The sequence below is a fragment of the Rhyacophila brunnea genome, unplaced genomic scaffold (genome assembly GCF_057557595.1).
Source record: "Rhyacophila brunnea isolate RB1 unplaced genomic scaffold, BYU_Rbru_1.0 scaffold_13, whole genome shotgun sequence".
Taxonomy (NCBI): Eukaryota; Metazoa; Arthropoda; class Insecta; order Trichoptera; family Rhyacophilidae; genus Rhyacophila; species Rhyacophila brunnea.
Genome location: NW_028232785.1, coordinates 11249929 through 11262647, shown reverse-complemented (window position 1 = coordinate 11262647; position 12719 = coordinate 11249929). Strand labels below are relative to the sequence as shown.

The window sequence follows — 12719 nt, the reverse complement described above, 5'->3', positions numbered from 1 at the left end:
CATTTGTATTTTTTAAGTCAGTGAGATATACAATCTACCTTTACCCGCACCTCACCTCACCTAACAATCTAAATTTCATATTGTAACAATAGTTTGTCAACACAAACATAGACCCCTCCCAACCAACCGCCCCGCACTATACTCCCGTCTTAATCGAGCGAATTACGAGGCTCTACGTTTTGGCTGTGAAGCAACAACAGTTTAACGCCTGGGAATGTCTCAGGAGCAGATGCGCAAGACTGAGATCACCACGCTCTCAAATGAGTTTACTGAAAGACGAAATTTAATGGTAAAAAAAGTGCAATGGGAGAGAAAGGCACGGAGACTTAACAGAAACAAATGAATTTAATGATATAGGTAAAAGATACAAAAAACAAAGCTAAAACAATACGGACAAACAAAATTATGACGTGAAGAGGTCTTCACGTCTTCAATAAGACGCCGCAAATTTTATTAAATGCAATATAATTGGCCTTTGTGGCGACCAGGTCGGACGGCCCGATGTGCCCAACAGCTGCACAACAAAAGGAAATTAGTTAGTATGTCAATTATATAAATACTTTTGTCGAAAAAAATATATAAAATGACTTACTTTGACAATGTAATTCCTGCATACTGTGATACTGCGGCCGGCCAGAGCAGTAAAACTGTGGCTCGTAGCAGTCCATGTCGCCCTCTCTGGGGGACCCCGACCCGTAGCTTGACATTATCTGGTATCCTCGAATTCACCGCATACCTGCCGACAAAGTAACACAATATTTTAGTATCTACATTAGTATACACATATATAATATAGACACCTATCGATTTTATAGATGTCTACCTAATTTATAATCTTCCCAATATAGAATAATAATATATTACAAAATATTGTCACTCATCATGTTTTAAGTTTCAACGTGTAATGGCCTGAGGCAGTGACGTCCCTAGATAAATGCCGCCCCTAGGCAGCGCCAAAATGCCACCTCATTTTTTTTCATCATCTCATCACTTCATGAGTTCAATATATATATCTAAGAAATGTTTTGTATGGATACATTACCAACAAAATATCAGACCAATTATTCGCAAATCTGCACGTGTCGTTTCTGGTCACCAAGAAGTCGTCGAAGGGCAACGGAAGTAAACTAGATATCGCGAACCCGATAAAACCAGTGAGCTGATTTTTTTTAAATGGAGTTCGTTATTTTTTTTTCCTCGCATACCTCGCATTTACTATCGAGGTTTCTTAAGGACTTTGGCACGCAAACTACTCTACTTGATGCTAGTCAAATGAAAATTGTGCCGGCTAAGAGAATATGCCTTATTGAAAACTGTTCTTCTACCCGCATCGGGTATTGCTAATTTGAATTCGGCCAGGGCCTGTGAACCGCCTTGCAAATACCCTGGAAAATTCTTAGTAGCGCAAGGCGGATGTGTGAGTTTATGTAGCTATTTCTATATTTTCCAAATGATTCTCCTCGATTTGCCGCCCTTCAAGTAACTACCGCCCCCAAGCGACGCTCAATCTGCCTACCCCCACGGGCCTGGCCTGAGGACTGGCGACGCTTGTCGAAACTCTAAAACGACAAAATCGCTAGGCGTATGACACCCAAGTAGAATGAAAGAATGTAACAAAAATGCGGCGTATGTTCGCTCGTGATATATTTATATTTATTGGATATGTGTAAGGGCCTTAAGGGATCGTCCATATATGACGTCACGCTTTAATCTTCCAAGATTTTTACGATTATATTCCACAAAAAACTCCACACGAATTTCAGATTTTAAATGTAGGTACTACAATCAAATATTTGATTCAAATCGAAAACCAACTTCATTATTTTTCTTGGGATGCCCATAGAACGAGCTGACAGGTGACGCTGCTACCTGATATTTTTCCTATTAAGATAAAGTACGTAAGACCACCATGCTGCAATTAGTCGGAATGCGTTTAATTTTACCTCAGGAACCCTGGGGTCCTGCGTAATACCATTTGAGGAAAACTACAGTAGAAAATCACAATGCCCTTAACCTTAGCGATAGGCCCCGCCAAACACTTGTCCGGGGGCCATGATTTGTCTACTATTTATTTCTGTATTTCACGCAGACGAAGATGCGGGTTATTACTAGTTAACTGTATTTTAATATCACAAGTATGAGAATTTATTTTTTATGCAGTTTTAACGTAAATATTTTCACACAAAGCTTTGTGGAAAATAACAATATGTAGACAGTAAAATTGTAATGATGTTTAGTGTAAATAAACACGTTTCCCAAACTGTGAAACTGTGTACCTACTACCTAATAATATAGTTTATTAAACTATCTGTTTACGATTTCGAAATATTTGTGTTTTCATTATTTCCAAGATATTTTATTGTTGTCTGTCAGAGTGAAGAGGCAACGTTGGAGGTAGCTCGGACACATGATGCGGACTCCCCAAGAGAATGACAACCTGGCTTGCCTGATCATCATCAGGCCAACCGTATTCCGGTATACTCTAGCTAGAGTCTAGAAGACCGTTAAATACTATCCACATTGAAGTTAATGTCCTGACCGCGCATTAATCGGCCGTATGTATCACGGGACCCGACGTTTGAGGATGTCTCAGGAGCAGTTACCCAAAACTGAGGTCACCATGCACTCATGCTTTGACTGAATTTATATAACCTTAAGTTAAGAGTAAACATTGTAGAGAGGAGCACGCAGAGGCAAAATTAAATATTGTAGTAAGTAACAAAATTGCCGAACATTATAAGTGAAAAGATCTTCACGTTAGACGTGGACGAAGAAAGAAGAAGAAAGTATTATTCCGGTCACGTAAGTACCTAAGTAGGTAGATAATAGTCAAAGTAAATATTAAAGGTTAAGTCATTGATTCACCACTGTGAGGACATTACAATGAGTGAATGTATATTGACCATTTGATTTCGCTAAAACATTGATTTAAATTTATTTATTTTACATATAATGAACATAACAAATTATAATTTTAAAGCGTTCACGACAAGATATAAATAAGTGTTAACAATTTTGAAAATAAAAATACAGAGAAATGTGAGTTAATAATACAATAAGTAATAAAATAAGAAACAAAATAAGAAAAGGAATAAAATAAAAGTAGATGGAAGCACAAAGAGTGAACTTTGATAGACCCTATCTTAAAACTTATAAAACAACGTCCATCTAAATTCACGCTCACGTAAGTGGAGTATATCAATATCAGAAGTGATTTCATTAAACATGGTTATTGCCCTCCCAATTGGCATTAGAGTGAGGTGATTGAGGTGAATACTTTAGAATTTTGATAACTCAATATTATAGTAAAATTAAGATGGGTAAAAATCCTGGAATCAAAATTATTTTTGATACAAGTCGGTTATGGGGAAGCCAGGCGGGAACCGAGCTAATTATAATAGCCGATTTTGGGAAAAATTCATGAATTCAAGAATGAAAACCCAACCTAACAAATAATCCAGTATATCGGCTATTTTCAAAATGTGTTTGCTGCTGGCTTCCGCAAAACCGAGTTGTACCTTATTTTTTTTCAAATTTAAATTATTTATTTTAGATTTATTATAATATTTATAATGAACATAACACGTCATAATAAACTCAAAACGTTGAACTCAGGGAACTCAGAAATAATGGGAACTGTAACACCTAACGGGTGTGGAGAATCAGGCTACCGATCTCGAGTGTGGAAGAATACGGGATAAACACGTGTCAAGAATACGTCATACGCCGAATACTGACAACTGCTCCCGGTTTATTCAATAACGCTCATTAAAGATTGGTGTTGTATTTTAAGGTTGCAACACATACTATTGTACGTATATAATGCGTGGTTGATTTTCGTAGGGCACTCACACATTTAAAACCTTACATCAAAATGTAGTGTATTGGGATATAGCCTATCTGAATTCTATGTATTAATCTGTTCTGTGGTTGAACTCAATTTTTCGTTTACACATTTCGGTTGACATTATTAAGAGTTATTCATTTCTAAATGGACGCTGGTGTGGGTAAACTTTTAGAACCACTGACAAAAGACACGACATAAACAATGTTCTCACGAGAGAAAAGAGACAATATGATTTTGTTTATAATGTCAACTAACTAGAAATGATTAAATTTTCAATTGACATCTGTTTGACAGATTCGACTTTGTTTTACAAAACTTTTTTTTTCACAAAAGACACTTTTTAAGACAAATGAATCTCCTCGTGCCATCCCATCCACCACCAATCGTTATTAGATCTACACATCGTGAGTCCCAGGACTCCCAGGTTCCAATCCTAGGTCTGGCAAAAACACGTATTGATTTACAATTTGTGTTTGGAGTCAGAGTATGGACCTAATAGGTTGAGTTAGGAATTGCTCCGGTATTCCAGTATTTATCAATACCGAAATACCTATTTAAAAAATCCAAAATACCGGATTTTTTGGTATTAAGAAAGCACACTCGTTAACGTTTTTGAAAATGAATAATTATAAGTTATTTGCTGCTAAAATGCAAATATATTGAGTGAATCCAATAGAGGTGAAAAAATAATAAAACAAATTTCATCAAATATATTTATATAAGTGATGTCGCGATGAATTATCATAATATTATTTCGCAATAGAAAATATCCGTGACAAAAATGTTCAATCATTCTATAAGCATTGAATTTAAGAAGCTTTTCATACAGCCGGACTTATTTGCACATAAAAATTATCAATACATTCAAATTATTTGTAAAAAATAACTAGTTCTACAATTATGATCAATACATATTTTTAAATGTCAACATAATAAATGTAGGTAATAGTATGTAGGTTTGTCCTATAAAATAATATTTTAAAAAGATTTTAATAACTATATTTATTGATAAGCACCTACTTCTGTTTTTTTAATGTTTAAGAAATACCGGTATTTATATTTTCATTCGGTATTGCAATCCCTAGTGGATTTGAGGTGTTAATACAAAACTTCCACTCTGTGGAGGCCCATATGATCATATTAGGATCCGAAATGGTCAAAATAAAAAGAAACCAAATTATAATACATAGATAAAAAATATTCTTGCATCTATAAAATATTTAAAAATTATGTTTGCTTTACATCGGCGATAGACTAATATTGTTTGACTATTAATTATCCATTGTGGCTTCATTTCTTTTCTTCTTTCGACCATCTCCGATCCTAATAGGATCATATAGGCCTCCACAGAGTAGAGGTTTGTATTGACAGATTTTGTTTTTTACGAGAAATGGATGTCAGCCACTTGCTCAACCTATTAGGTCCATACCCTGACACACACAAATTGAAAAAACAATATGTGTACTTGCCAGACCCAGGATTCGAACCTGGGACCCACGGCGTTATAGTCGAACGCTTAAGCCGCGCGGGCACCGTGGGTGTAATTACTTCATTTACGCAGAGTTTAATTGATTTTTTTTTAAAACTAACCAACACCATCTACAATGTATACCTACCCTTAACTTAATGAAAACAAATAATTATTAGTATCACAAACAGAGTTTAGTGTACACTATTTATGTCGAATCTTAACAGCCTACCTCCACCCTTCGTTAGTACTGTTGAATACTCACATATAGTTAAGCTTTAACAAATTAAAGTTTGATTCCAAAATATGCAAACTTTACCATAATTTCTGGATAAAAATCAAAATTTGAAGGAACAAACCACAGAACAGATTAATAAATAGAATTCAGATAGGCTATACCTACACTACATATTGAAGCAGTGTTTTGAATGTGTGAGTGTCCTACGAAAATGAAACATACATTAGAGACGTGCAATAGTGTGTGCTGCAACCATCAAATACACCAATATTGAACGAGCGTCAGTGCATAAACCGAGAGCAGTTGTCCCGTATTCGTCCACACTCGAGATCCACACCAGTTAGGTATTTCCAGGGCACTCAGAAATAATGGGAACTGAAATACCTAACGGGTAAGGAGAAGCAGGCAACCGATCTCGAGTAAGGAAGAATGCGGGATAAACTTAAACACGTGTCAAGAATACGTCATACGTCGAATACTGACAACTGCTCTCGGCTTATGCAATGGCGTTCATTTATTATTGGTGTATTACACACACTATTGCACGTCTATAATGCGTGGTTCATTTTCGTAGGACTGACACATTCAAAACCCTGCGTCAAAATTTACTGTATTGGTATATAGCCTATCGGAATTCTATTTATTATCTGTTTTGTGAGTAGGTATCTGGAACGGACAAACATAAGTACCTACCTACTTTATATTACCTATACATGTCAAAATAGAAGTAGAGCCTAATATGTAATAATTTACTCACCAACTTTATTTCGGCAAGACACAAAATTTTCCATGTGAACTTTTCACTGATCCTGTCTTATTGTAGTTACAATTTTTTAGTAATTAACAATAAATTTTATCTCCCTATCTATTTTTCACAAATTTATTTTTACATTTACACTTTCATACAATCGGTAAATATTTTTTACGCATGCATATTTTGATGACGATTTTATGATCTATCGTGGTATCTATTATACAAGCATTTATATATTTAACAAATTTCACTACCAAATAGTTCCCTCCAAACCAACCACCCCGCACCACACTCGGTCTTAATCGAGCCCATCACGAGGCCTTACTTTTGGGTGTAAAGAAGATTTTATGACCTAGATGCAAACATTTATACATTTCATCAATTGCACTACCTAATGGTTCCCTTCAAACCAATCCGCCCCGCATCACACTCGGTTTTAATCGAGACTATCACGAGGCCCCACTTTTGGATGTAAAGCATCGGTAGTTGTTTACGCCTGGGAATGTCTCAGCTCATCTATTCCATAGTAGTTACACAATACTGCTATCGGCGGCTATCGAGGGTAGTTTTTCATATTTTACAACGTTTTTCTTAACTAGTATTCTTATTTGTCCGATGGTTCTTTGTCCGGTACAAATCTTGTAATCAATTTTTAACTAACTTTCCGACTAGCTAGACATTTGAAACTTTTAGAATATATCAGAACACGATGCCAATACTTTTAGCCATTTTTAAGTAGAATTGAATTCATTTTCAGTTAATTCTGTTTTGTATGAAAAGTTATTTCGACACCATTATTGGTTGCTAGGGGTCTGGAGTCCTAGCAACTAAATTATTAATATATACGCGCGTTACTATGGAAATCAATATGGCATGTCAAGTACAAATTTAATTTTTTTGATCGTTTAAGCTAGTCAAGTCAAGTTTATATGGTTCAACAGAAAATTTAAAAACGTTGATAATATAAAAAGTCCTTTTTATCTTGTAATTATTTATATTGAAGTATTATAATTTTTACAATAAGTGATATGCTTTAAAAGCACCTCTTTTGACTGCGCTGACTTTTAGAGTGAGATAGGCAGTTTTGACTGTTTAGACGCCTAATTTATTGTAACAATAATTATAATACCTCAATACAAACATATGATAAACTACCCTCGATAACCGCAGATAGCAGCCGATGGAAGTCTTGTATATAGAATAGAAATCTTGAGAAGATCACTCAAGTGTGCTATGACTAAGTTTGCAGAGACCATCTAAGAAAGTGCCCATGGGAGAGAGGACCACGTAGAAGTAACAAAAATAAATGATTCTAATTAATAATTTACTTATAAGCACTAGGTATGTAAAAACAAAACTAAAACAATACGGACATACTAAAGTACGCCGCAAATTTTGTAAAAGCATTATAGTTGGCCTTTGCGGCGACCAGTTCGGACGCCCCAATGGATGCATGAGCATTTCTTCCCTTTCAGAGTACATTCTCGGACATTTCCAGAGTATGTGGTTTGTGTCATGTAGTTCACCGTCACATGGATATATTGGTCGGGTGATAAGGCCAAACTCAAAGAGCTTGGCAGCGAATCCACCGTGCATAGTCAAGAATTGACTGGTGTCAAACTGATTATCTCCAATTGGACATTAGGAGAGATCAAATATGTGTAGGTACCTACATTATAGATAGATGATTAAATAGACGGGACGGTTCTGCAAGTGTGTATTGTTAATCTTTTCGTGTCACGCCATCTAACAGGTAATATTCGTCACTGATTTATACTTCAAACTAGCAATTAGGTATTCACAATTTGAATATTTAAATTTTATTTGGTGATGGTGCAATATTTCGCACAATTTCTAAACAGAAAAATGACCAGTTTTCTGAGAAAAGGTTATAGACATACTTCAAAAATCTGTAAGTATCATCCGTATTGCAATGTAGGTAGAGTTCAATTTTAAATACATGCAATATGTCCGAGTCAAATATCCGACAACATTTAATTATCTTCAGCAGTTTGAAAATTAACAATTATTTATACAATATCTACATGTAGAGTTAATTAATTGCATTACTTTAATCTGTATTAAATACTTATGTTTATTTTGAAAGAATACAATATTTAAGTAGGTATATGGAATGATTTTGGCAGCCAAAAACTTTGTACCTGATCACTTTATTACAACGTTTTTATAAGCTCGTATTCTTGTTTGTCCGGTGGTTGCTTGTCCAGTACAAATCTTGCAATCGATCGAATTTTGAATCTTGCAATTCATGAATCGATGCCAATGCATTCTTTTAATACTTTTAGCGATCTTTAAGCAGAATTGAATTAATTTTCAGTTAATTCTGTTTTGTATGGAAAGTTATTTCAGAAAAATCAGTAAAAAGTAAAAGACTATTATTGGTTGCTAAGGGGGTGGTCCTAGCAACTAAATTATTAATATATACGTGTGTTACTATGGAAATTAAAATGACATTTCAGTATTCCATATTTGTTTGTTTGTTTTTTATTTAAGTACTTCATATCAAGTACAAGTTTGAGTACATTGAGCGTAAAAATTCAACAGAAAATTTAAAAACGTTGTATATAAAAAGTTCTTTTTATCTTGTAATTATTTTTCACACACTTCACAGAATCGATTACTAATAACTTAATGATGATCAGGCCATAAAACGCAAGAAATACAAAACCCATTGAGCGACCTCAAATATTACCAATATTGAATACGCGTTTTGCTTAATTACGTGAGACACACTTATGATATAGACGTTTCTATTAAAAATGATATTTGTTTAAGTTTATTGTGTATTTCTCCACACTCATCGAGAATAGTAGCTAACTTTTTACAGCCACACCCAGAAGGCGACTCACTTTAATAATTAATACGTCAATGATTTAATGTATTTAAATATTGTCTAACTAACTCGCAACACTAAATTTTAGCCACAGATTAAAAAAAAATTAAAACTTTGTTACTACTTAATTAAAATGACACTTGGTAATTTTTAGATATTTTGTCAGAGCGAGATTTGAAATAATTAGAAATTTATCGTTATTATTTTTAACAAAATAAATAACAAATTGACTTGTAACCGACATCCAATGACCCGTGACACTGTCTACGTTAAACTAAACTAAGCCGCGTTGAATTTTGACATAAATTATTATTACTATCCCCATGTAAAGCCAGACCCCAAAAATTATACGCTCTGTGAAATAAGTATCCCAATATATTTAATTCTAATGGGGCGGGTTTATGGAGCAATATTGTGACCGGATGCTGGGGCAATATTGCGTAAAGAATGAATTGACTTCCATAAGCCTTAAGACGATACATCAGTGAAACGGCAAATAATTTTCAACTATAGGCGCGACGAAATTTTTACTCGCTGGCATTCGGAGAGAGAACGTCGAGCTGGGAACACGTCAATTTGTTTCGTGATGGCGACGGGGGTATTAATTCTTAAATCGTGTAAATATTGCTAAAAACGCTACCCAATTACATGAAAAAGGAAACATGTCAATGAATATATTATTATTGTTACTAATAGAACAATAAACAGAACATTAAATGGACGCATGTTGGATTTATATGACAAATTATATTTCGTTTGGCATGCGTCATTTGCACCCGCGACCCGCAATCCGCGCATCGCCTAGCCACGATCTTTTTAGACCGTGCCTCAACTGAGGTATAGCCTTAACTTAAGTTATGCATATTTTTCTGCAATTATGTTAACTGTTTATTTTTGGTAGATATTATTTTTTAATGCGGTGGATAGGGGCGTAGTTCACAAAAATATAGCAACTGGTGTTGTATAGCTTCTCGTCGCTTCAACCACATTCCCTATACCCAGATACCAGTGGCGGAGGGTGGAGGTAGGCTGTTAAGATCCGATATAAATAGTGCACACCAAACTTTGTCAGTTAAACGTACTTATTTATTTTCATTGAGCTAAGACTACAGTGTGTACTTTGATAGTGTTTGTTAGTTTTTAAATTCGATTAAACTCAACCTTGCCTAATCGAATCCATAGTAGATGAGAGTTAAAAAAATCATTTACAAAAAATTATGTCATTAAACCATACATAATTGTAGATATTTTTTTATTGATCATGGTTTGATACTGTTCAAGTCAATAGTACCTATTCTGAATTCAACGAAATAAATAAGTTTGACTGTAAAAGTTTGCACAAGTTTGTTGAATTACCCATATTATACTAAACTTATAAGTACTATTATTGTTTAGTTTAAGCAGGGCTTAATTGCATTTTAAAAACTAACCAGCGCCATCTACAAAATGTACATATTCTTAGTTCAATGAAAACAAATAAGTATGACTGACAAAGTTTAGTGTGTACTATTTATGTCGAATCTTAACAGCCTACCTCCACCCCTCCCCACTGCCATAATACTCCACACATACAGTTATAACACTACGGGTGCACTAATTCATGAGTGCCACGACTCTTTCACTGTCAGAGGTTTTGCGTGCCGTTGAATGCTGAGAGAAAAAGGTTTCAAGCCGTTTAGAATGCCATTCATTAACTAAATAATCTGGCTCACGATCCTCGATCATGAGGGCTTTCCAATGATGAAAATTATGTAATATTCTATTCACCTAAATATTTTGTATTTTTTTCTTTTTTGGAAGGGGGTCCAGACCAAACCCAAAAGCAGGCTACATGTTTTCAGAAAATGTAATCAAATTTTTGGAATTAATTGCTTTTATTAATAATAACCAGTAATATACCTATTAACATACAATATGGTACCTAATTTAAAATTGTACCCAATACATGTTTATTAGCTTATTACCATACCAATTGTAACTCTTTAATCCTCATCATCAAAATTATTGCTAGGTTATGTGAAACTATTTATATGAATTTTACTGTAAATTCTACAGTTTAAAATGAGGTAGGTACATTTACAGCTGTTTCGCAATAAAATTCCATTATCAGAGTACTGTAATACAAACTCGCTGGGCAAATGTTGTCCATCAAAGTGGGGAGAACTTTCGTAATGTAAGGCCTACTGCGCATGGACGATTACATAACCGGCCGGTAGCATTCGGACAATCGTTGGTTTGCTCGCGCATGATCCAAATTATTACCGACCTGTATGTTTGAGCGCGCATGGCGTGATATAGATCGGAGGCAATGCGCGCGCACTGAAGATATGCTTCCGCACCGAAAAATGGCGGACGCAATATAAGAAATATCAAAATGGATTTTGTAGAGCTTATATTATATAATATATAGAGGTTTTGTATAGATTATCAAACTGTTTTAAAATGTGGGTGTATATATTATTAATTTATGAAGAAAGAAACTGAAAAAATGGGACTGGTACGCGCATGCAAAGCCAATAGGTACGCATCGATGAACTGTCAAGTCAAATGTGGCAGTTCGATGTATGCGTGCGCTACATACGACCGCGTCACTTGTGCGTGCATGTATGAGTGCACTCTCGGCCGGCCATGACCTGTCATGTGCGGACTCTCATTTAAAAGCATTGCCAATGGGACCCCGGCCGGTTCGAATCGGTGTAAAATTTTGTGTCTGAACACAGATTTTAAATTCGGCCGTTCGCTCGATCGTCCATGCGCGGGGTTGCATTGCAATACGATGGTTACAACTCCTCGATTGTTGACCGTACGATAGGAAATCGTTCATGCGCGGTAGGCCTAAATACACTATACTTTCCTAGATATCCACTAAAATGTAAATTAGTGTATTGTAAATATTTAATGAAATAAAACCAAAATATAGATACCTACCTGTCTACCAATAGTATATAATATTTAATATAATATACTATTTATTATAAAGAATATTATTTAAAAATACATGAAACCTTGCATAATAGCTGAAAATATTCCATACAATATAATTTCACTTTCAGACGTGTATATTTCAAATTCATATCCAAAGATAAACATTTCGCACGAAAATGGAGGGAAATTATTACACCCCCATATTTGTATACCGATCTCTTTCTTACCAATGAGTGAACTATACAAATAGAGAGCGAGACAACAATACAATAAAGAAAAATTAAGCTCTGTCTCTTTTATACATCAGCATTTTATAACAGATAAGAAAAGAGATGGAAGTATTTCCGTAAAAGCTCGCGAAAGCTTTTGTGTATAAAGTCAGTGCGTCCTTTTTTTGTATATGAAAATGTTTAGAGATGAAAAGCGATACAAGATTATTGTTGAAATGACGTACGTTTTATCATTTGACGTTTGGAAAATTGTAATAAAACAAGATTTTCTCTCATTTTTACAATGTAACATGTAAATGAAAATGGATTGTAATAAATTAAATTAAATTTTACTGATGAGTTTTTTTAAATTATGTTTATTTTAAGAGTTAATTGTAAAAACATCTCATGTTTTCTGCGATAT

The 12719-nt window shown here is 34.7% G+C and overlaps 1 protein-coding gene across 1 annotated transcript in view; it reads right to left on the bottom strand.

Moving 5' to 3' along the window:
* LOC147076469 (uncharacterized) overlaps positions 1-6521 on the bottom strand; it is a 29477-nt gene extending 22956 nt beyond the window's left edge. Inside the window, exons 1-2 of the mRNA XM_085941142.1 lie at positions 6311-6521; positions 593-736 (exon numbers count right to left, since the gene is read on the bottom strand). Coding sequence (XP_085797268.1) covers positions 593-707 — 115 coding nt within the window. The 5' untranslated portion in view covers positions 708-736; positions 6311-6521. The remainder of the gene's footprint in view (positions 1-592; positions 737-6310) is intronic.
* Between the last annotated feature and the right edge of the window lie 6198 nt (positions 6522-12719).